The 25,285-nt window shown below is 38.4% G+C and overlaps 2 protein-coding genes across 2 annotated transcripts in view; both read right to left on the bottom strand.

The window, feature by feature from the left end:
- Nucleotides 1-11,950, bottom strand: part of LOC106066623 (uncharacterized) — a 46,570-nt gene extending 34,620 nt beyond the window's left edge. The window contains exons 1-8 of the mRNA XM_056017767.1: nucleotides 11,860-11,950; nucleotides 10,375-10,507; nucleotides 9,531-9,661; nucleotides 7,539-7,666; nucleotides 3,542-3,709; nucleotides 2,351-2,494; nucleotides 1,143-1,201; nucleotides 563-685 (exon numbers count right to left, since the gene is read on the bottom strand). Of these exons, the coding sequence (XP_055873742.1) occupies nucleotides 563-685; nucleotides 1,143-1,201; nucleotides 2,351-2,494; nucleotides 3,542-3,709; nucleotides 7,539-7,666; nucleotides 9,531-9,661; nucleotides 10,375-10,465 (844 nt within the window). The 5' untranslated portion in view covers nucleotides 10,466-10,507; nucleotides 11,860-11,950. The remainder of the gene's footprint in view (nucleotides 1-562; nucleotides 686-1,142; nucleotides 1,202-2,350; nucleotides 2,495-3,541; nucleotides 3,710-7,538; nucleotides 7,667-9,530; nucleotides 9,662-10,374; nucleotides 10,508-11,859) is intronic.
- A 2,306-nt stretch (nucleotides 11,951-14,256) lies between these two features.
- LOC106065198 (uncharacterized) overlaps nucleotides 14,257-25,285 on the bottom strand; it is a 44,267-nt gene continuing 33,238 nt past the window's right edge. Inside the window, exons 17-23 of the mRNA XM_056017870.1 lie at nucleotides 24,198-24,356; nucleotides 21,218-21,320; nucleotides 20,177-20,271; nucleotides 18,985-19,119; nucleotides 17,667-17,762; nucleotides 16,363-16,447; nucleotides 14,257-14,545 (exon numbers count right to left, since the gene is read on the bottom strand). Coding sequence (XP_055873845.1) covers nucleotides 14,341-14,545; nucleotides 16,363-16,447; nucleotides 17,667-17,762; nucleotides 18,985-19,119; nucleotides 20,177-20,271; nucleotides 21,218-21,320; nucleotides 24,198-24,356 — 878 coding nt within the window. The 3' untranslated portion in view covers nucleotides 14,257-14,340. The remainder of the gene's footprint in view (nucleotides 14,546-16,362; nucleotides 16,448-17,666; nucleotides 17,763-18,984; nucleotides 19,120-20,176; nucleotides 20,272-21,217; nucleotides 21,321-24,197; nucleotides 24,357-25,285) is intronic.

The following is a 25,285-nucleotide window of genomic DNA, read 5'->3' as shown; positions in this document are numbered from 1 at the left end:
ACAATTAATAATTGTTTTAAGTTTCAAATTGATCTGAGAATGGGTGTGGGAGAAATAATATTTTCAGTTCTTTGAGAGGACTATATGATTCTAAATATGACATATATAACCATATCTGTGAATACTGAAGGATTAATCTCTATCGTTGGTATCAGACAAAATAATTAGTAACCAGTAATTAATTGATAAATCTCTGTATTTGTTTTTTTTTTAATTGATTCATGCATTGTCTACGCCAATAAATAATCCTAGAATTAGTGTGGGAGAACTAAAGCGTTCAAACGTTTTACCAGGCAGACAGACAGACAGACAGAGTTGATAAAAGCTTTGTAAATATATTTTATATCGTTGTCATTAAGTGTTGCAGATAGATACTTGTCACAAATATTAATGCTAGGTATAATAGTAAATTGTATATTGGCAACAAGCTATTGGTCTCCACGGCCCACAGGTTGCAACGTTTCAGGTCAGTGTTCAGGCCTTCTAGGACGACTGGTCACGGTCCCACACACATCAACATGTCTTCTTCTAGAAAGACAAAGGTCCAGACTGTGGAACCAACCTGCTGCCATATCTTTCCTGCCCACGCTCTCTTTGCCAGGTCCAGAGCACGGTGTTGCCATGGTGCCACTGCTGCAACTGCCAGACACAACGCCGAATGGTTCTTTGCCTTCGATGGATGTACCTGCAGGTATAAATGTAGTGTGAATTAGAACCGGTCCTAGCAAGGTGATGAGTGACTTGGGGTTTGAATAGTGAGAAGTATTTCTCTTGTTGGGTGTGGTATGGAACGTTTTCTTGTTATGCTACAGCCCCAAGAGAGCCAAGACTTGCCCTTTTGCTACAGCCCCAAAGAGCCAAGACTTGCCCTTTTGGTACAGCCCCAAACAGCCAAGACTTGCCCTTTTGGTACAGCCCACAAGAGCCAAGACTTGCCCTTTTGGTACAGCCCACAAGAGCCAAGACTTGCCCTTTTGCTACAGCCCCAAAGAGCCAAGACTTGCCCTTTTGGTACCTGAGATGAACTCCGATTGGTAACAAGATTGGAAGGATTAGTCCTCTTTAACTTATAAGATATGAAGAAATTTGTAAATTAGTATTTTAATGGCAGAAATACATTTTAATGATGTATATATATTTACCTGAAATGTGTCCAATATAGTCAGACTTTCCACATGTTGATATAATGTAACCTTCGCTCCTGCAATGGGTATATACACAAGTTAATAACTTAAGAGTTTACTTATATCAACGATTGTTGAAGTTAATATAACTGAACTGGTAACGAACCATGCTGAGAATTACTCTCTTAGAGCACGGAAGAGGATGCGGGCAGTGAGTTACCTTGCGCCCTTACAAGGACAGCCCTTATGCCGCACATGGGCCAGTTGTCTCTCTCTATAAATCCCCGTCCCGATAGTCCTTCATGCAGAACGCGACATTCGTAAAGAATGTGGTTGTAATAAGAAATAAAGAAACACCGAAGAGTGACCTAAAACAAGGCTTTATTAGACTAGAACAACACAGGAACTGACGAAACAGACAGTAGCACACCAAATCAATATTATAACCACATTCTCACGACGTTACACAAACAGAAACAAATAGTAACTATTTCAACACAGTGGTCTACTGTCTCAACGTCCTCGACGCAGTGGCGGCACCGTGTGTCGTAGTTCTCCCTAAACCATCCAAAGTACGAGCCTATTGGAAAGTGTCCAACTCTGAACTGGGCTAGGACGGCTTGTTCCACACGGTTGAGCTCCCACCATGCGTCCTTTCGGTCTGATTTACTAAACTGCCTAAGGTGCTCCCGGCCTTATCGGAAGCGTCTGAACCGTCGAACCAAATTGCAAACAATTGGGTGTCGCCTAGGAGATCGTACATTCGCGAGAGTGTACAGTTCATTATGTAGGGTTGCCGTTTGATTCTCGGACTTCGCTAAAAAGTCAGCCCTCTAATGGCTTACCAGACCACAATGGATGGAACCCATTGAAATAAAACTATGTACATTGAGCTGCAGAAGACGTTCCACCTTTCCGACACCCGCATGCTGTCTTTCAAGGGCATCAAGGGAAGGGATTAAATCGGTAAAAATGACCACGTTTCGCTTGGGCCGAGGATCCATTTCCGACTCTTTCCTCCACCCACGTCATTTCTACGAGCATCGCCTCCAGCTCAGCCTGAAGTCAGCTTTTCCCCACGGCGGGGTCCAATCAGCTCCAGATTGCCAGAAGTCGAACCACTGCCCCTCACGTTTTACCAGACGGACAGGCAGATAGAGTGAGTTGGTGTAAGCTTTGTTTTTAAAAAAATAAAAAGAAACGAAAGAAACAACAAGCTATCTCACTTTTGAACGAAGACGTTGAGCTCGTTGTTCAACCGATAGGTGTACCCGTCATGGACGATACCTTCGTAGTCTCGTTCAAAGTTAAACGTCAGGGTCACGTTGACACCCACCTCCCCTGCGAGGATGCCAATATAATGTTGACTCCTGCAAAGTTAACAATAACAAATAATGTTGTACATTAAAATAAATGTTAAATGTATACATAGTGTTTATGTTTGGATACATTTATAACATGAGATTTTACATTTAGCCCATTCATCCATTTGGTAAAAGTTTTCTGTTACAACAGAGAGATGGAAGAAAAAAAATACTCGCTTTATCCACTGGCTACGCCCATGGAGTTGTTTCACAAGTTATTACAATTAACTTTTGTTTGAAAATTCCGAAACGTCAATCACAAATTTCCTAAAATTTAAACTCCCTTTTAAAAGGTGAAGAGAAATACCTGAACAGTTAAAAGCAGTCATATTTTTTAATGACTGCATCATAATCTTGTCAGGCATTATATGACTTTGTTACACTGGAAGATACCCTAAGTGAAGACCGCTAAATGAGAACAAAAAACCTAATCTAGAGAGACAATGACCATGTCTGCATCAAGGACAAAGCTGGGTGTACGAATAAGTGTGTGATAGCTGCATTCCTCCTCAGTAATTTACTTCATGGTATGGAAATATTAGTATAAAAAAAAGTGTGTACTAAATGCATATTTATCAAACTATTTGTTTATTGGGTTTTCTAATTTACATAGTTAGATCCTTTTAAGCAGGTTTACCATAATTGCCCTGCAGGTAAATAGTTAATTCCTAAGCGTCTATATAAAAAAGAAATGTTTGTAAAATTTTTATCATGTTTCGGATGTCCCTTCAGAGTTGAAGATAGTTTACTTCCTAGTCCAAACCTCCTGCAGGACGATGTGGGGTGGGAGCGGGCAGGCTTTGAACCCGGGACCATCAATAAACCCGAACGACAGTCCAGCGCGCAAAGCGCACGACCATACGACCATATAAGTGAAGTATAAATGGTCAAACTAAACGTTGGCCTTCTAGCCCACCATGTTTGCTCATCATGGTTAGGGCCAAGAAAAGTTAACTTATTTTTAAAAATAGGTCCGGAATTTATATTTCTACCAGAGTGCTTCTCCGTTTTTGTAAGTCCATTTTTGTAAGTCCGCATGGTTAAAATACTCACCCTAGAGTGACCACAAAGTATTTCTTGCCCCAGGATTCCACCGGAACTGGCGTCAGTGTCGCCGCAGAAAGGTCAGACACCAGGAAGTGGACGTACATCCCAAACGGATGGTCACTGACGAATCGAAATGACCAAACGCGCTGATCTTTCAGCATCTCCACGCACGTACTGTCCACATAAGACAAATGTCACGTGATGTATCAATGGAAAGAAAATAAATTGGAACATCTAAAATATTTGTTTTTAAACAGTAGAATACATCAAGAAGTCACATTGAATAGAAAGTTAATTGGCAAAATATAAAAAATACTTTTAAAAAAACATTATCAAATGGAAATAACTCCATATTTACATACAAATAGTCTCAATTCTATAGAATTTATTTCCTTTTTTTCTTTGCCAAACAAAAGAATTCATTATCAAAAAATAACTAATTGTTAATTTTTTTTATTGATTCGTGTTTTTTATTAGGTACAATAAATTATTAAGTAAAATTTTTTACTTGATTCGAGAATTGATGTGGGAGAACTAAAATGTACAATTATCTAAATGGAAAGGACTACACATTTTCAGTCATATGTGTCTTTGGGATTAATCTCAATTGTTCAGTGTCGAGCAAAATAATTTATTACGAGTAATTAATTGACTAATTGTTTTTTTTGTATTGGTTCATGCTGTATTACTCTCAAGTCTTAGGTACAATAAATGATCGTATCAAGTCTCAACGTGATCGTAGAATGGGTGTTTACTTTGTTTGTCAAATGTTTGACATTTTTAGCATGTTCCTTCAGAGGTGAAGATAGTTTACTTCCTAGTCCAAGCCTCCCTCCCGCAGGAGGACGGGGGATGGGAGTGGGCAGGGTTTGAACCCGGGACCATCGATAAATCCAAACGACAGTCCAGCGCGCAAACCACACGACCAGGCAGCAATCAAGTGTACTAGAGATAACGTGTGCAAAGTCTATCGCTTTCGGATAGACAGAGTGAGTATATAGTATGTTGTTAAGCCTGAAATCCATGACATAAAAATGGTTTATAAGATTTTGTTTTTGTTTGATAAGTTTCCACCGTTGCTACGTCAGTGTGCATCATTACATCGGAGACCATAACTCCTTCATGACAGCAGGGGGGAGGCAGCAGGCAAGGCTCGAACTCCGAGGCCAACATACCGCACAGATGGGAGCGCATATTAAACGACTGGGCAATAATCTCATCCTCTTTATATATATACATGCATGTTAGTTTAAACCTATTGACTTTCACTGGGCCAGTAAAGGTGGGGGAAGAAAGGAGAAATCATTAAAATATGATTCTTGTGTTTTTTTTTATCTTATCTTGTAAAATACAGACGTTTCTTAAAGAAAGAAGATGATTACGTCTTTTTCGTGTCCCTGGGTCAATCTATATATCCATGTTAATCAATGGCTTAAACTCTGCCCATTAACTGGTTTTCCTGGCTGACTCAGGCAAACCATTCCATGCTAAAATAGCACTAGGGAAGAATGAGTATTGATACAAATTAGTATGATTAGTATAATAACTGATTGTTGGTTTTGCCAGTATTAAAAGTACTTTAGCCAGATTCTTTAGATCGCCACGTTATAATGTTCTCGCTTCTTAATTATATATTTTAGAAATCGTCACTTAGCCTTTTTGCACACATTAAGTAAGTAAAGTAAAATTCCCCTATTAGACCTTGTGATCTATAGGACAGATAATATAAAGGTCATCTGCTTCTGTTGCCTACGGTTAACGAGGGTGTCATGTGGCCAGCACAACGACCAACCGCCTTTACTTTTCCCCAACTAATGTCAGGTACGCATTAGAGCTGGGTGGACTCAGAGGCGCCCGAAGATCCGAAATAAAAAATCCCAGTCTTCACCAGGATTCGAACCCCGGTCTCCGGTTCGGAAGCCTAGCGCTTTACCACTCAGCCACCGCGCCTCATTTTGCACACATTACACGGGTTATATTTACGTCAAATATACTACGGATTAGGATGTGAACAAAATTCTTGGAGGATTTTACTTTACACACAGAGTCTAGAACTCTGGCTGATAAAATGGCTCTCTGACACTTTAAAACAGAACCTTTTACTAAGTAGCCTATACCAGGGGTGGGCAAATTACGGCCCGCGGGCCACATGCGGCCCGCCGGAGTACTTTATGCGGCCCACCGACACCTACAGAAATCAGGTGTGCCCACAGTATATACATATAAAAATGCAAAAATATAAAAAATAATATCTATATAAATTATTGAAACTGTCTCATTATAAAAAATGTCAAGTAAAAGAAGATTAGGCTTATTGGTTATACACTCAATACACTCAATTTAAGACACAATCTCTGATCAGTATTTATTCAGTGCTATGAAGAACTGTGTTGAATGTTGGGTAGGCTTGGATGGCAAGTGTAACAACTGATGGAGCTCGATCTTTGACTGAGTAAAACAGTTGTTTTTTTATAAAAACAAAATATCCCAACCATAAACTCTACACAGGAAAGTTAACATATAGCTGCATAAAATTTTAATATATTATCCACAATACTACTGTAGTAATCAAACTTATTAGAGTTAGTGGTGTTAACCACTGGTAGTTCCGATTTATGAACAAAATAGTCCAATGTATCCGTTATCTTAGCATGGGCAAGGCAAATGAGAGCAATATAAAAACTCAAGAAGAATTGTTATGTTACTTGAAGGACATTGACTGTGACCTTGTTACCAATATTTCTAATGAAGACAGATTTCATGTGTTTCATAATTGCAATTGCATAGGAAATTTAAATGCATGTTAAATTTTTTCAAACAAAGCTTTCCCATTTCTACAAGCAAGCAAAGGAAAAAAGGTTTTGTCATTTTCCTTTGCTGAAAGGTGAAAGTATTTCTAGTGATTAAAAGTACAAGACTTATTTAGATTCCTTAATTGTGCAATTTATAAAAGCAAATTTTAAGACGTCAAGAACCAGTTTTCAATACCATCAGTTCACCATTTAGCGCAGAAACGGATTCAGCTCCAGAGGACATAACTCCAAGCAAAGAGAAGCTCCAGTCAGTACTGCCAAAGGAGTCTCATGAATGCCAGAAGCTCTATGTAAGCAACTTTAAAAATGTGCTACTGTTCACATTATTTGTGTACACATACATCTGTTCTTCTTCTTCTTTGTTCTCATTTTACATCTTGGAGGGTTCAGATCAGTATCTCAGATGAACCGGCAGTGGTCTCCAGATCAGACAGTTCTCCGAATAGTTTTCGTTCTGTAGGAGGGCTTTGGGGCCAGAGTCTTGTTTGGGTCGCTTGATTTAGTATGCACCATTGAATGACATAGTCAGCATTCTCTGGTGATGCTCCACAAGGGCAAGTTTCGCTCATCCAGACATTTAACTGCCGGAACATATATTGTCTCATTCAGTGAACAAGCTTTTTTTTGTGGAAACTAAACAAGTATAATTACTGGTCTATTTGACTGACTGTAATTTGAAAGCAGTCACAAGGGTAACAACTAGTAAGCTAGTTCCACATTTCCGGAACATTATGCATAAGTATAAAAAGTAGAATACTTCACATTAAGTACAACTGTATATTTGTGGGGATATTGTTATATAAAAAGACAACAGCAATTAAAAAAAAAAATCGTAAAATTGGTTTCAAAAATTGCTAACTCTTTGTTGTAATTCCTTAACATGGAGTGTGGAAAAAAAGAAACGGGAATTTAATACAAAGTAAATATGAATTAAAAGACATTCTATACAGATAGGTAGAGTATCTTTCTAAATTGTATATACATATGCGGCCCGCCATTCCCAAATTTTATGAAGATGCGGCCCTCGATACAAAAAGGTTGCCCACCCCTGGCCTATACTAATCTATGTAGTGCTTTAAAGTCGTGCAATAAAGGATGAACAAATCAAAATCTAGTAACTTGTTCATGGTTCTTACAATAAACTATCTATAATAAATTAAGAATGAGACACTGACATATATGACGCTTACTTGTTGAAAGTGCATGTTATTGGGACTCTAGCGTAGCCGCTGTTGTCTATTATGATGACTCGTTCTTGAGGTCTGACGTAAGTCGGTTTTGTTGTATTAAATGTATTCTTACTTAACGTTAAGACAATCTGTTTCATGCATAAGATAAGAAGATAAAGGGGCGCAGTGGATGAGTGGGTAAACGCTTAGCTACGAAAACGCGGGTCCTGGGTTCGAATCTAAGTGAAGATAGGGATTTTGAATTTTGTGATTTTTAGGGCAACCCTGAGTTGATCCAAATCTGATCCAACAAAATGGATGGCTGACATAAGTTTAGAAAAGTAAAGGTGGTTGGTCTATATGCTGGCCACATAACACCTAACTCGTTAACCGAGGCCAGAGAAACAGATAAGCTTTAATTTGACTGTCTAACAAATCACAATGTCAGAAAGGGGAAATTTAATTTTTACAATCAGTAAAGCTATGCCATTGTCTTAGCGAACGTCTGTAATTTTTCGGGGTTTCGCAAAGCAAAACAATTAGTGCAATAACTTGTGTTAAGTGAAAGCACAACTAGCAATAGAAAATTATTTTTTTAAAAATAAAGCTTATCTAAAGAAAAGAATCTCTGATTACTGCCGTTATCTGAAAATTTAAGGGTTTAGCTCCCTTTCTGCTATATAAAAATAAAATTAATTAATTGGTACTAAATGATTAATTAGTTATTTTTTGGATTGATTCGTGTATTCTCCTCTGGGAATAAGGGGATATTTAGATAGATAGATAGATAGATAGATAGATAGATAGATAGATAGATAGATAGATAGATAGATAGATTCTAAAATAATATACTGTACGTGACGTTTTGGCGCCGCCGTTTTGGCGACGGGACGTTTTGGCGCGAGATATCATTTGACGATAATTTAATAAGCACGTAGCTTTTATAACAATGTTTATTTCACTCTACCATAATATTGTATGTATAGTATGAATTCTAACTCCATTTAGCGAATTGTTTTGTTTTTTTTTAATTATAAAGGTTTTGCTTATTTCATGTATATACGCCTATAATAAGTCAGATTCCTGAATGGTAATGACATGCTATATGTGAGTTCTGCTAATCGCACTGGATTGCATTTTTGGATTTCTTTCCAAAAGTTTTTTTTTTATTTGAATCTAGTTTAATATACGAACTAGCTAAGTGTCACACTTTAATATAACAAAGAACCATGTTAACATCTAAAGCTCTATTACGCTGAATGACGACAATAACTCCACACATAGTAAAGATCAAGACACGGAATGTGGTCAGTTGAAACTCTAACGTGAACCCACAAATATAAACAAACTATGGGCGATAATAGATAGAAACAGATTTTTGTTTTTAATTTTAAAGTAATATCTTAAAAAACTTTTTTGACAATAAAAGTGTGCCTCTTAATAAACACACATACACAAGCCAAAATGTTTATTAAAGAAAATGATGTGAAAAACAAACACACATTTACATTTAGTACGTGAAAAATATGTCTTAACACAAACACTCATGCAAAACATAAATATGAATAATTCTTTTAAAAGAAATAATACAATAAACGTACATAATGTATCTCGCGCCAAAACGTCCCGTCGCCAAAACGGCTCGCGCCAAAACGACCTTCACGCCAAAACGGCGGGGCCAAAACGGCGTCGCCAAAACGGCGTCGCCAAAACGTCCTGCTTCGAATAATATATATGCTGACAAGTCGCATCGCTGTCATATCTCACGTTAACGTAGTATAATAGCATATAAACCAAATTAATTAATTACGAATATAATTGAGGATAAATTGTTTACTTTTTTTTATTAATTCGTGTGTTGTCTTCGACAATTAATTAATATGCAAAGTTTGAACGTGATTCGAGAATGGGAAACGGGAGAAAAAAAGGTGTGGAAGATTTTGACAAGACAGACAGAATGACAGACTGACTTGATCTAAGCTTGTTTTGAAAAAAAAGACAGAAAATCATTACCTTTATTCTATCTCCATTTCCGAAGAAAATGAAGTCCAGGCTTGGCTTTAGTCGTACAGGATCGAAAGTCTGAAGAACATGAGGTACTATTACGTAGTACATTTTACCCATGTGAGTCCCGGGTTTGAATCCTAATAAAGAAATAATGCGAAGACATAGGTTGGCAAGCGCGGTGGCTAAAGAGCGAAGTCCGGGTTTGAATCCTGGTGAAGACTGAAATTTTAACTTTTGAATCTTTGGGCGCTCCTGAGTCTACCCACCTCTGATAGGTACCTGACGTTAGTTGGAGGAAGTAAAGGCGGCCGGGCCTTGTGCTGGCCACATGACACCCTCGTTAACCGTGGGCCACAGACACAGAGGACCTTTACATCGTGTATCGTGTATGCGGCCAGCACAACGACTAACCACATTTACTTTCTCCAACTAAAGTCAGGTATCCATTAGAGTTAGACTCAGGGGCGCCCTAAAAAGCCAGAAGTTCAAAATCCCAGTCTTCACCAAGATTCGAACTCAGGACCACCAGTTCAGATTCCAAGCGCTGAAACACTCAGCCGCCTCGCCTCCTGTGCAGCCTGTTGTTAGTGAAAACCAACAGCTCGTTACCACGTCACAGTTCAGTGATCAGGCCACTACAACGGTTGGTCTCGTAAAATGTAAAATGTTTTACATGTTTCGGATGTTTCTTCAGAGTTGAAGAAAGTTTACTTCCTAGTCCAAACCTCCCGCAGGAGGACGGGGGATGGGAGCGGGCAGGGTTTGAACCCTCGACCGTCGATAAATCCGAAAGTTAGTCCAGCGCGCAAACCGCACGACCAGGCAGCCATCCTCGTGGGAGATCGCTCACCTTTACCAGCTTCCTCCGTGCTCTGCTGCCCGGCTGTGATGAGGACCGACGCCATGATCACCAGAGCCAACATCAACGATGAGCGAGTCATTTTTTGCTGTTTGGGTTCAAGTTGCTTTAATGTCAAAGTGAACTGAGGAATAAAATAGAAAAAAAAGTAAATAGAAAAACAATGCAAGAAAGTCCAATGCAGATGAAACCATTATTGTAGTGACTATCTTCGACATCAAGTAGACTTCTCAGAATGTGACAAGGTAGAGCTTTTAATCATATCTTTCGTTACTTGGAACGAGAGGATAATTACCCTCTAGGACTTGGAATGAGAAGATAATTACCCTATATGACGTACAAGGAGAAGATAATTACCATCTAGGACTTGGAACCAGAAGATAATTACCATCTAGGACTTGGAACCAGAAGATAATTACCTTCTAGGACTTGGAACCAGAAGATAATTACCCTCTAGGACTTGGAACCAGAAGATAATTACCCTTTAGGACTTGGAACCAGAAGATAATTACCCTCTAGGACTTGGAACCAGAAGATAATTACCCTCTAGGACTTGGAATGAGAAGATAATTACCCTCTACGACTTCGAATGAGAAGATAATTACCCTCTATGACTTGGAACGAGAAGATAATTACTCTCTATGACTTGGAACGAGAAGATAATTAACCTCTAGGACTTGGAACCAGAAGATAATTACCCTCTATGACTTGGAACGAGAAGATAATTACCCTCTATGACTTGGAACGAGAAGATAATTACCCTCTATGACTTGGAACGAGAAGATAATTACCCTCTAGGACTTGGAACGAGAGATAATTACCCTCTAGGACTTGGAACGAGAGATAATTACCCTCTATGACATGGAACGAGAAGATAATTACACTCTAGGAAATGGGTTCTCAACCTGTGGGTCGCGACTCCCTTGGGGGTCGATTGACGATTTGCCAGGGGTCGTTAAAGACCATTGAAAAAATGGATTGTTATTGTCTATTCTTCAATTGCTGTGTGTGTACGGAGGGGGGGGGGGCGCGGCTAAGTTGGGGATTGTAAAAAGGGGTCGCCGAGCATAAAAGGTTGAGAACCGCTGCTCTAGGACTTGGAACGAGAAGATAATTACCCTCTATGACTATAAGTATATGACATGTGTATAAACCTATGTCATGCATGTTAATCAGTGACATAGACTCTGTTAAGTCCATGTTTTTTTTCCTGGCTGATTAAGGCAACCCATTCAATGCTTTAATGGTATTAGGTTAGAAGGAGCACTAGCAAAAATCTATTCTATCTTATAGAATAAAAAATATTTAATATTAAATATGCCTTAATCTTAATATTATGTAATTTGTTTTGTAGCCAGATATGACCAGATCGATCATCTATTCATAAGTTTAATATTAAGGCCGTCTTGCTTTCTTAAAAACGAAAACTAATTGCGCTAATCTTATCCTGTTGTAAAAGTTCGCTATTTGTTCTACCTGTCTTCATTTAGATCTAGACTCTAAACTCTAAAAACATTTATTTTGATAGTCTTTGCTATTGGGAAGGCCATTTTGTGGTTACCAGTGGATACAAGGGGAAGATTACTCTAGGAAACCTACATTTACTCATTCCATTTACTAGGCTGCTTGCAAATTTGTACAAGTGCTCTATCTTCCCTTGTGCCATTAGAGAATGAAATGGGTTGCCTGAATCAGACAGAAAAAACCAACGCCAAGATCCGTCAACCTTCTTTCTCCATTCTTCTCTGTTATTTGTCATTGATATATAGTCATTTTGATGTTCTTTCTGAAAATATTAAAACCTGCCTTTTTACCTGCCTGGGTGGACCACTTCGGGGGCCGATTTTGAGTTAGTGTGTCCACACAAACTGTCTTTGTAACCTTGTCTTTTTATTCTTCTGTTCTTAAGTGTCTCTAAGTTTTGTGATTTTACTAATGGTGTTACTACTCTCATCAAACTGGAATATTCGTGTGTTATATATCTATGTTTCAAAATGAGCGAAATAAGTCGGTCCAGTCATGGGCCGAAATCCTCAAAGACAAGATTTAAATTGCTTCAATGTGCTTAAGCTGCTTGTTTGTGCGTGTGTGTTAATGTATTACAATTTTGTGCGTGTATGTTACTGTGTTACCGTATGTGCGTATGTGTTACTGTGTTTGTGTGTTTCTGTATCTTTAATTGTTTTACCTGTTGCATAATTAGCTGCAGGGGAGATGGAGTAAAAGGAGGTAACCATGATGTATAGATCTTTGTTTTTAATAATGGAACAAGTTTTAAATCGCTTTAGTGAAAAGATTTCAACATAGACATGTCCAGGAGAACTTCCTTGAAGTCGTCATGCGCGAAGTGAAATTGAATGAAAAGATTTAGCCCTTTGGCTTACAACAGCAAAATAAAAGTCTAAGGCCCGTAGACGAATCTGGCCTTTGACTCACTGTTACCCATCACGCCAAAGCCATGCCCACAATGCGTTAAAAAATTCAAAGAAAACAAAAGTAACAAATGGGTCTGTGACTAGAGTATCGTTAACTTATGGTCGTATTTTGATGAGTATTACTTGCTAAGAGTGTAGAAATATTTACATTGTCATTAACTGGAAGTCTGAAAAAGACGCTAATTAGCTGTTGACATCGCTTACCCACAAGCCAGTCATCAGTGCTGTTTGTACTTATACACACTGAATGATCTCCTTTGCTAATTTTAGGTGAAAGGGAGGTAATTTTTATCCATTCGATTTATCAAATTCAAAAAGTGGAAATTTGTATGACTTGTGTCCCATTTGAGGAAGGGGCGTCGTAAGTTAACTTAATAAAGGGCTCCCTCTTCGATCACCCATTGATATATCTAATAATCCTAATATTTTAGTAACATTAAAAGAAATGCAAATGCTTTTATTACATGGCATTGTGAGAATTTAATGATTATGTCTGTTGGCTTGAGCCGCTGGTCGTCTAATTTTAAGGTCTACTAATGCATACAAACGCGACATGAAGCTCTTCAAAATAGACTTAACAGCTGGGAAAAAGTGGCTGGATAGATCTACATGAAGAGCGAGTAAAAAGGAAAGGTCCCGGATTGCAGATGCCATACACAACAATAGCAGAAAGAAGGGTGAAAATGCAACGGCGCCTGGTGATTACATATGCCCAACCTGTGACCGCAGCTGTGTATCAAGGATTGGCCTCTTTAATCACACAAAAAGTCGCAATGGGAAAATTAGAGGGAAGGAGACACTAGAGACCTAAAATGCCACAGAGTAAATATTTCATGTAGTAAATATATGAAGAGGAAGATGTCAAGAGTATGGTTTACGTTATACATTAATAAACATAATAATAACATCATGATTGTTAATACATAACACCTTTATAAAATAAAAAGTTTTTTTATGGATTGCCTGTGTGTTTGTGCTTGTATAGCGACGGTTGGGATAGGCTAGATATACAGTATGGATGATGCAAGATAAGTATCATTGTCGTCAGCGGTCTTAGTTAGGACAGACGACCCCAGATTGCCAGAGTGAAAAGACGTGTTTTTGTAGTGAGTTGGATTTTGTTCCGAATACCATTTTATATTATTATTAAAGACCACTACATTGATTTTATTTGATCTCAAGCTGAATTAGTTTATACTCTATTAAAAAATTATCTTGTTTTACAAGTTCAGATATAAGCCGCCTTTAGCGATTTGGTTGTCTTTCAGCAGTTCGGTGGTGCTTCAAGTCAATGAGGTCTACAGGTGTATAAAATAGCCATTAATTACTTGAAAGAAGGTGACAACTATTCCCCTATTTTTCTCCCATTGGCGGTATAAACGAGGAAACATATATAACAATTCAATATTGTCTACGTGTAAAAGAAACAATTGTTTCCATAATACACAATCTATTTAAAAAGTAAACTGTCATATACAAATATCATAAATAAGTGAAAGCTTGTGAGTCTGTTCGAAGATATCTATACTGTGATATTAGATTTGGCCTTGGAGACATCGAAAGTCCCCTCTTCCGCTGGACTTTTATTGGACTTTTCAGATTTTTCGGATTTTTCCGTTGCTGCCGATTCGTGTGTTTTGTTGGAGATTTGTGACTTTGAGTTGGACATTTCCGACATGGCGGTATTCTCGGAATTCTCATTCGGCTTCGCCAGTTGCGTTCTTTTTCTGAAAGGGATTGAAATATAAAGCACATCTTAATGTGTAACTCTAAATGGAATTTGATGGACTTCTATAATAAAATAGCAAGATATTCTTTCATTGAGAAATAGTTTATATCAAGGGCGGACTGGGCAAAGAACATAGGCCTGATGCTGCTTTTTAATCGTTAAGTGTGTAGGCCCTAAAAAGATGAAGCCTACTAGTAGAACAGTCTACGGAAAAAAGTATATTACATCAAATAGGAAAATGTGTGAGATTTAATAAGTAGGCCCTAGCAGAGTCTATAAAAGATTTTTTTATACGTCGCTCAGAGGGCCTCTTTTGTAAGATAATACTATAAAACCTTTAACAATTTAATACGTGACTCAGTAACATCCATGTGGCCCTTATCTTATAAAATACAGACGTGACTTCAAAAGAGCAAATGACCAAGAGCCCTTATAACCAGACTGCCCCTGTTTTATATTTAGGCGTAGTAAGCAAGGGGCAAGGAGCTTTATGGCGCCCACCGTTATTTTCACATAGAAATATTGGCTGCGTGTGGCGCCTCTCCTAAGGGTGGCGCCCGGGGAATCGTGCACCCACATCCATCACAACGCCTCTGCTTTATCGCACAGTTTATTGTACTATAGAAAATGTTGGACATCTTTTGGCCCGGGTACGCTATTCTGCCTCAACGTGGCACTCGGGTGAAAACGATCATTTGAGGAAGTGACAAGGCTAAATGAAAACTCCTGTGGGAGTGTCCAAGGGAATGCGAGAGCTTTCCCATTGCACGGTGCAGAGTTGAAAAAGAGCTTCCACGTCCCTGTCGATAATCCATGCGCCGTTCCTCAAGGGAACGTTACACTAATGGCGAGTCCCGCACGGTTAGCTTGGTACAACAAGGGGAAAAGGCGTAGGTTCCCGGTGTACTCGGCCTTCGGCCATGCATTATAGTCCATGCGCCCGGAGTGCAATATACATCGGAAATAGCAATGCTTTACATAGCCATTGGCTTGGACCTCTTCCAGACAGAACGATCTGTTTAAGCAGATTTACACGCCTAGAGCTCGGAGAGCCTTCGGTTCAGCATTTTTGACAACCTAACGGACAACTTTTGGAGAAAAGCATAGGCCAAAAGATTCTTAACATATAAAACACCTTTTGGGTCAAGATTCAACCATTACAAAGAGAAGACATGACATTGATCACAAAGACACTAAAACCCCAATGTTCCCGTAGCAAATGAAGTAGTCAATCAAATCCAAATTTCTGATGTAAACTCCACTTGCAATTTTTGAGTGAATCTGTTATCTGAACTTATTTTTCATCCCCTGTCGATATAATGTTTTGTTTTGAGAAATGCGCTATGTATGATAAGACAAATTTAATAAAAGATAATAAAAATATATTATATTATTAACATTATTATTATTATTATTATTAATTTTATTTTTATGTTAAAAACGAACTAATATTCATCCAGAGGCTGAGTGGTAAGGCGTTTGACTTCCGAACCTAGTTCCCGGGTTCGAATCCTGATTATTTTTTTTTCGGGATCTTTGGGCGCCTCTGAGTCCATCTAGCTCTTATGGGTTCCGGACATTAGTTTGTCGTTGTGCTGGCCACTTGACAACCACATTAACCATAGGCCGTAGAAACATTATGTATGTTTATTTATTTAATATGTGGGCATATATAATATTTTTCCTTGTCCGCGGGCCGCATAAAATGCTCTGCCGGGCCGCATTTGCCCCGCGTATCTTAATTTGCCAACCCCTTCAATAGATACATATATAAACAGTAAATAATCAAGCATAAAAGAAGTCGATCTTGCATACCTCTGTACGGTTAGGAAGCTGAAGATTCCCACTATCAAAAATATGACTGCAATAATTATGCCAATAAGTAGACCTGTACTTTGCGCTAAGGGTAGAACAATAAGAGATTAATGTTAGTTTAAACAACAAAAAACAAGGGTTCAAATCTAGGCGAAGACTGGGATTTTGAATTTCGGGATTTTTAGGACACCCCTGAGTCCACCCAACTCTAATGGGTACCTGACTTTAGTTGGGAAAAATAAAGACGGTTGGTCGTTGTACTGGTCACATGACACCCTGCTCGTTAACCGTTGGCCAAAGAAACAGGTTACCTTAACATCATCTGCCTTATAGACTGCATAGTCTGAAAGGGAATGTCTTAACTTACTATAGTCCATTGAAAATGAGAAATATTCACATGTTCGACCACTAAGGAGGATATATATATTGATATAGTTGTATCCCAATTTATTTAATTGCATCTCGTGCATCGTTCCACTCTAGTATGATCGAACCCCCCCCCCCCCCCAGCTTTTGTTTTTTGTTTTACTTCCAATAAAATGGCGGATCCCCATTTGGACGCTTCCAAACATACATTTGGCCAGTAATTTCTAGTATTTGTTACGTTGAATTTGAACAGCCCACACTTCCCCCCTTCTCCTATACACACGCCAACATTTAGCCTGTGAATTCTGCTATCCCCTACCCCGGTCATCTTTATTAGGCACTTTGCGTGGGATGCGCTCTGGACTGTCGTCGTTTGGGCTAGTATGTAATAATCTTTAACTCTTACACCCGAACTATGTAAAACAACTTTAAAGCCATGTCGTGCCAATTGATTGTTTAAGGACTATCAATTCCTCAACTCAGGGGGGCGCCGAGGCTGAGCGGTTAAGTGCTTGGCTTCCGAACATAAGGTCCTGGGATCGAATCTCGGTAAAGAATGGGGTTTTGAATTCCGGGAATTTCAGGGCGCCTCTTAGTCCTCCCAAATCTAGCTGGGGAGAGTAAATGTGGCTGGTCGTTGTGCTGGCGACATGACACCCTGCTCGTTAACCGTTGGCCAAAGAAACATGTGACCTTAACATCATCTGCTCCTTAGATCGAAAGGTCTGAAAGGGGACACTTTACTATTCCTTAATTCTGCGAAATTCCGCTGTGATGATCAAAACAATAAAAGTTTGAATTTGTTAAAATCATTTTTGTTAAAGATTTGTTTTTGATATTTTGTTTGTTTCCCAATGTTTTAAAACCAGTTCTGTATTCTATTCATTGGTAAGAATAAACTTAAAGATCTAAGTTTGAACCTAAACATGGACGCTTACATGGACAATCTCCGTTAATTCTTTCCACACAATCTTGTCCACATTTTTCTAGACAATTCCCTAGACAGTCTTTGCCAAACTGGTTGTGTTTGCAGGCTAAGAAGAAAGACAACCCATTAATTAATTAATGTTAGTAAATAAATGAGTGGTCTGAACTTGTCTGGATTCTGATTTTGAAGCACTGGGTTAACGTTCTTTATGAAAACAAAGAGAAAGTGATAATGGGAAATGTGAGAACAATGTAATGCAAAGTATAGAAAACCACAAGAACGAGATACATTATGAAATTAATACACAAAATAAGCAATGGATGGCTGCCTGGTCGTGCGGTTTGCGCGCTGGACTGTCGTTTGGATTTATCGATGGTCGAGGGTTAAAATCCTGCCCGCTCCCATCCCCCGTCGTCCTGCGGGAGGTTTGGACTAGGAAGTAAACTATCTCCAACTCTGAAAGAACATCCGAAACATGTAAAACATTTTACAAACAATGTTAGGAAATTTAATTTCATTTGTATCTGGAATTGCGGTAGATTACTTCACATATCTTGGAAGTATAGTAGCAAATGATAACCGTCTGACAAGAGTCAATAGTGCTTTTGGACGCCTTCGGACGAAAGTTTGGCGGAATAGATCGCTCCGCCTGCCTACAAAAATCAGTTTCTACCAAGCAGTGGTTCTCTCAACCCTTATATGTGGATCTGAGACATGGGTATTATACATAAAGCAACTAAGACTACTTAAGCACTTTTATCTAAGATGCTTGAGCTCCATCATGGACATAGGCGCCAACTTGCCTTAGCTGACATAGAAGAGAGCACCCGGTTGCATGCGGCATCAAAACGAGACAGCTGGAGGTCACTCACAAAGGCCGCGGCATTCACGTTTAAGACCAAAAGAAAATGCGATGCCGAGGGCAAACGCAGACGGCAAAAAGAAAATCTAAATTGACCACCTGCGGACAATTAGTATGCTTGCTCTGCATGTGGGAAAATAAGTAGGTCACAGCTGGGGCTACGTAGCCATGGGAAATACTTCATTCCTCGCGTTAATCTTTGGACTCGAAAACAAGCCTTATTATTATTATTATTATCTAGATTAGTAGTGGTTAAAAAAAAGAAACTTAAACTCCCCTCCAGCAACTCTCCCAGACCTAGCAGTTACCTGGTACCAAACAAATGTCCACTTTACCTGTCCATTTACCACCTATGCTCTTTACCTTCGTCTCTTAAAAACCTTAGTGCTGCAATTATCATGTCACGTGTCATGTTTGTTCATAATCAGTTTCAGCACTACAATCTCCAAATTTTATTTCTACTTACATATAGTGCATGACTTTTCTGGTATTTGAAATCCCGATTTACATTGCTGGCATTTTCCAGTAAATTTGTCGCACGGCTTCTCGCAGTTCTGACACGAGCTAGCGCAGTTCAAATCCCATTTAAAATCTGGACAATCTAGGTACAAGAAGAAAAAAATAAAAGAAACTTAGGTCGATGTCTTTAAAAGTAGGGGTGTAGTAAAGCGTTCGTCTCCTGATCGGAGAGGGGTAACGAATAATTCATTTCCAGGTGAGGACTTTCTGCAATGACTCATAGTCCAACGTATTAGTTGGTGCGGCTTATGCGGCTTATCGTAATGGTGCCCGTGTGATACCCTCGATAACCATGGAAACAGAGGATTCGCCACATTGATCGCAAGGCCTTACATTCGCCACATAGTGTAAAAAATAGTTTTACAAATAGTAAACAAAAATTTTAATAATATTTAGTTGACTTAGTTTCACAGAACTACGTATTTAACTGAAAATTAAAAAGTATGTTACAGTGGCGTAGCTAGGGTGGGGGAGAAGGGCGGAGAATTTGAAAATACCCCCAGGCCCCACTTGAGGGAAGCCTCCAAATATTTATTTTTTTACATTAAAAATTAAATATTACGCAAAATGCATGGGTCCTCAAAGAGGTGAAGACCTCCGGGGCCTCAAAGGATGGAAAATTCCTAGCTACGCCCCTGGTAAGCTACGGATGTCAATAGATAATGACATACTTCAATGGTATAGCAACATAAGACAGTAAGGGAATATGACAATGTTGTAAACAAAACATTCCTTCTCTATACCACTCTCTTTCTCTCTCTCTCTCTGTTTCTCTCTGTTTCTCTCTCTCTCTCTCTCTCTCTCTCTCTCTCTCTCTCTCTATATATATATATATATATATATATATATATATATATATATATATATATATATATATATATATATATATATACATATATATACATATATACAGAGGCGTAGCCAGGGGGGAGGGAGGGGGAGAATTTGAAAATCCCTCTGGGCCCCCACTTGAGACTTGAGGGGGCCTCCAAATGAGTGTTTTTTTTAATTCAATATTAGATAATACGCAAAATGCAGGGACCCCCAAGAGGTCAAGCCCCCGAGCCCCCCAAATGATGTCGAATTCCTAGCTACGCCACTGTATATATAAATATTTATTTCTTCTGCTGTGTTGATACCTCCAGGGCACGTCTTCCCTACGTGACACGTTGCTTGCCTGGTCTCTACAAGTGAAGTGTTACATCGAGATTTGCTAGTTATCAATTTGCAAGATCTGAGAAAAGGAGAATACACTAGAATCTACTTGTAAAACTAGCATATTTCCCTTATGGATAATAGAGATTATTATATAAAGGTTATCAAAGGAATCATCATCATCAAACTCCATTTGAGTGAGGGCTTGAGAGGCTCAAATCCACTCTTGCAAAAGCCCTGGACAGAAACCCTGCTGTCTTGCGTAGTGCATGCATGTCACCATACTAGAGAATTGTTGGTTTCCCAGACCTGTCGAGACGGAGATCAGCAAGTCTGGGGCAGTCAAACAGAATATGAGGCACGGTTTCCTCTTCTTCTACGCAGCGGGGGCACCGTGAAGGGATAGACATCCGCACTTACAAGTATATCTCTCAATAATATAAAAATTATTTCCCTTATTCAATATCAAACTAAATAATTAACATCATTAGTGGGCTAAATTGTAAATTCTTAAATTGATTAATGTTCTGTTAATTTTTTTTAAAATTTCCAACTTGATCCGAGAATGGGTGTGGGAGAAATAATCCGCTCAATTATCGAATGGGACGAAACCCTACATATATAGCCATAAATGTGAATAATGAAGGTTTATGTTGGTATAAAACAAAATAAGTAATTACCAATAATTAATTAACTTATTGGTTACAACATTGTACTGATACAACTTTATATTTTCTATCCTTAGCTTGACTTTAAACAACTCGTGGTCCCACTAGTCCTAAAGGACCCCAACTAACTACTTAAACCTTTTTTAAAGTCTTCTTTTCTAGTATCCCAGAAACTTCTATTCCAAATATTTTCTTTAGCTCTCACCATCTTGAGACTGATGTTCTTGATTCATTCCCTGACCTCTATTTCTGATTAGTTAATTTTAATTATCACGTGTTTACTCGGTAAACTTTTTTTTTTCTGACTTCTAGAATGAAGTAGAATGAGGTCACACTATCGATTCGTAACAGACTCACCTCCTCCTTTCCTCCATTGGGTTGCTGCACTTTTCAGTACACCGCCACTTCGTCCATTCCCCATAATCTCCCAACTGTTCCAATGATCCGTTGCTGGGGTTATCTGTAAACATGCACATTTGTTGTACGATGGCGTAATTAGATATTTGGTAATAATCTCAAACACCCTTCTATTTAGTCATGGCGTAATTAGATATTTGGTAATAATCTCAAACACCCTTCTATTTAGTCATGGCGTAATCATATATTTGGTAATAATCTCAAACACCCTTGTCGTTAGTCATGACGTAATCATATATTTGGTAATAATCTCAAACACCCTTGTCTTTAGTCATGACGTAATCATATATTTGGTAATAATCTCAAACACAATTGTCTTTAGTCATGACGTAATATATTTGGTAATAATCTCAAACACCCTTGTCTTTATTCATGACGTAATTAGATATTTGGTAATAATCTCAAACACCCTAGTCTTTGATCATGCCGTAACACAAAGATAATTAAACGGGGAATTTCGACGACAACAGAACCGTAATATTTTCAAAACTGTTTAACCATCCACTCTGTTGTCAGCAGCAGACGCCTTGGCTGGCTTGGCCATGTTCGTATAATGCCAGTAGGTCGACTTCCACAAGACATTCTGTATGGTGATCTAATAGAAGGCAGGAGAGCCGCTGGTCGCCCACTTTTACGTTATACGGATGTATGCAAACGCGACATGAAGCTCTTCGAAATCGACACTAGCAGCTAAGAAAATGTAGCACTGGATAGATCTACATGGAGAGAGAGCATAAAGGAAGGGTCACGGATTGCAGATGCCATACACTACAAAAGCAGAAAGATAATGATGATAATGGTGATCACATATGCACAACCTGCGATCGCAGCTGTGAATCAAGGATTGGCCTCTTAAGTCACACAAGAAGTTGCAAAGGGAAAAGATCGTCTCTCTAGACGTAAAATGCCACAGTAACCAGCTCACAAGTGAGTGTCCACGTGTAAGTGTGGTGGGGTGACGTGATGTCAAGTGACGCATGACATTCTTTCTTGTTTTATTTATTGATAAAAAAAAGATATTGTAGTTACATTCTAGTTGATAATCAATATAGAGCACTAATTTAAGAAGAATTCTATTGGTATGTGAGGCGCGGTAACTCAATTGTAAAGCGCTTGGCTTCCAATCCGACAAATGTCATGCTCAAATCATGATGAAAATTGGAATTTATTTTTTATTTCGTAAACTTTTAGGCGCCTCGTATTCAACCTAGCTTTAATGGGTACCAGACATTGGTTGGGGGAAAATGACGTGTTTTAGTTGTTGTGCTGACCACATGGCAACCTAGTTACCCGTGAGTCAAAGAAACAGATGACAATTACATTATCTCCCTTATATGTAGCAATGTCTAAAAGGGGAATTTTTATTTTATCAATTTGAAATAAGCTGTTTCAGCTTATTAATAATTCCTTGATATCTCTCGCGATTGGCGTCCTCTAAATGATGACTACTTTACGCTCCTTTTAGTAGAAGAAAATTAAATTGCGTCCTCACCAATATCAAGTTTATCACTCTCTCATACGTCAGATGGGTCTGATTTCAGCAGAGTGAAATATCATACCATTGACGTCTTTTTGGTGAACAAAACAGGGTCTCTTGCTGAACACGAGGATTATTTTCAGAAGATGGAGCCCTTTTTGTAATATACAGAAGAACGACATAATTGTGGACCTCAGTTACCCGGTAAATCAAATATCTGGACTGAATTTTTGTTGTTTTACAGTACGGTATATAAGTGGCGACGCAGTATACTAGAGGAAGCCGAGAGGACCGGAAAGAGCTGGGAAGCCATAAAAAAACTAGCAAAAGACAGTGGAGAATGTCGTGTTTTTGGCTGAGGCCCTACGTTCCTTGAGGAACTCAGAGGAAAAATTATCTCATCTCTACCTCTGGTCCCTTCTGGCTTCCTCCAGCGTCTCGGTTCTGGGCGAGTCTCTCCAACTGTCCCCACGTCTTGCCCATCTGCTTGGCATCTGCTTCCAAATCGCGGCGCCATGTATTCCAGGGCCGTCCCTTCTTCCTGTTTCCTTGGGGGTTCCAAGTTAGAACTTGCCTTGTAATGTTGGATGCAGGCTTGCGAAGGGTGTGGCCTATCCATCTCCAGCGTCTCTGAAGGATATCTACTTCAATGGGCTGCTGCTTTGTTCTTTGCCACAGTTCAAAGGAAAGATGATGATGGTATAAGTTGTCTTCCTGTTATGCCGTTAATAAAGGTGGGCTAATACGTATAACTATTTGTTCCCTTGTATAGTTTGCTTAAATTTTATGTTTACTTTTGGCTGGTACCCCCATATTGATTTTTCTTTATTGGCGGTAAAGTTGACGCTTATAACGTCCCTCATTCGATTATCTGGACGATTGAATATCCGGACGGATTCCGGCACCAATTAAATCCGGATACTTGACGTTCTAGTGTGCATGTTCTACTGTTTCCAATGTCTCCTACAATTTGCCATCAGCTTGTCCCGTTACTTCTTAATGTCAATTTTGTGACCATCAATTTTCTTCATTTAAAAAACAAGCAAATAGAAAAAAAAAAGAAAACTTTTTAAATACAAACCTTATCAAAGGGAAAGAACCGTCAATTACTGCCATTTATCTAAAAGAAATTACAAGTTTAGCTCCCTTTCTGCTATATAAAAACAATTAAGTAATTACTACAAAACGATTAAGTAATTCACAAGACGCTTTGCTTAGGAGAACAGGAATAAAACGTAATATAGACGGCTAGTAATAGCGGACATTTTTGAGTATTAAAAGTGTATGTTGTTTCAACACTAGCGCCGACTACTTATATTGATTGTTTCGGCCTTTCGCCGGTGTTACTGGATTAGTTTGAAGGCTACCTCCTGTTTATTTCATTGGTCGTATTCGACACCGCGGAAGAGCCATAACAAGATCTATGCCAACTTTAACAGTCACCTTTCTCAAAGGTGGGTAAAGGTGTCGTTATTGTTATCGGCACCATGGGATTGGGGGTCCTGATTTTTGGAACATACGTCGAGAGCCTCAGTGGCGCCTTTGTGGTCACAATGTCAATGTTGACTTTGAATGTGATGTCATGTATTAAAGCTGGGTGATCTGACGATTAGATAGATAGAAAGATACAAAGATAGATTAATAGATAAATAGATAATAATAATAATAACGCTTTTCTTCGATTAATGAGAAGTATAGTATTTTACATAGGTACGCTGTCCCAGATGCGACCTATATATTTTGCAACATTCAGCGCAGGCATAAACGTTGTCCAGCTGTGGTCAAACTAGGTTTCCTTTTTGAACCATAAATAAATAGACAAACAGACAAACGGATAGATAGATATATAGAGAGATAGATAGATAGACAGATAGACAGACAGACATAAAGATAGATAGATAGATAGACAGATAGATAGATAGATAGATAGATAGATAGATAAATAGATAGATAGATAGACAGACAGACATAAAGATAGATAGATAGATAGATAGATAAGATAAGTAAGATAAGATAGATAGATTGATAGATAGACATAAAGATAAATAATTGATAAATAGACAGATAGACAGACAGACAGACATAAAGACATATATATATATATATAGATAGATAGATAGATAGATAGATAGATAGATAGATAGATAGATAGATAAGATAGATAGATAAGATAGATAGATTGCTAGACAGATAGACAGACAAACATAAAGATAGATAGATAGATAAATAGTTAGATAGATAGATAGATAGATAGATAGATAGATAGATAGATAGATAGATAGATAGATAAAAGATAAACAGATAATTTAGATAGATGTATAGATAGATTGATAGATAAGACAGATAAACAGACAGACATAAAGATAGATAGATAGATAGATAGATAGATAGATAGATAGATAGATAGATAGATAGATAGAAAGATAGAAAGATAGATAGAAAGATAGATAGATAGATAGATAGATAAGATAGATAGATAGATAGATAGATAGATAGATAGATAGATAGATAGATAGATAGATAGATAAGAT

Source organism: Biomphalaria glabrata, chromosome 18 (genome assembly GCF_947242115.1).
Source record: "Biomphalaria glabrata chromosome 18, xgBioGlab47.1, whole genome shotgun sequence".
Lineage (NCBI taxonomy): Eukaryota > Metazoa > Mollusca > Gastropoda > Planorbidae > Biomphalaria > Biomphalaria glabrata.
Note: the sequence above shows the minus strand (reverse complement) of the source record. Positions and strands in the feature narration are given on the sequence as shown.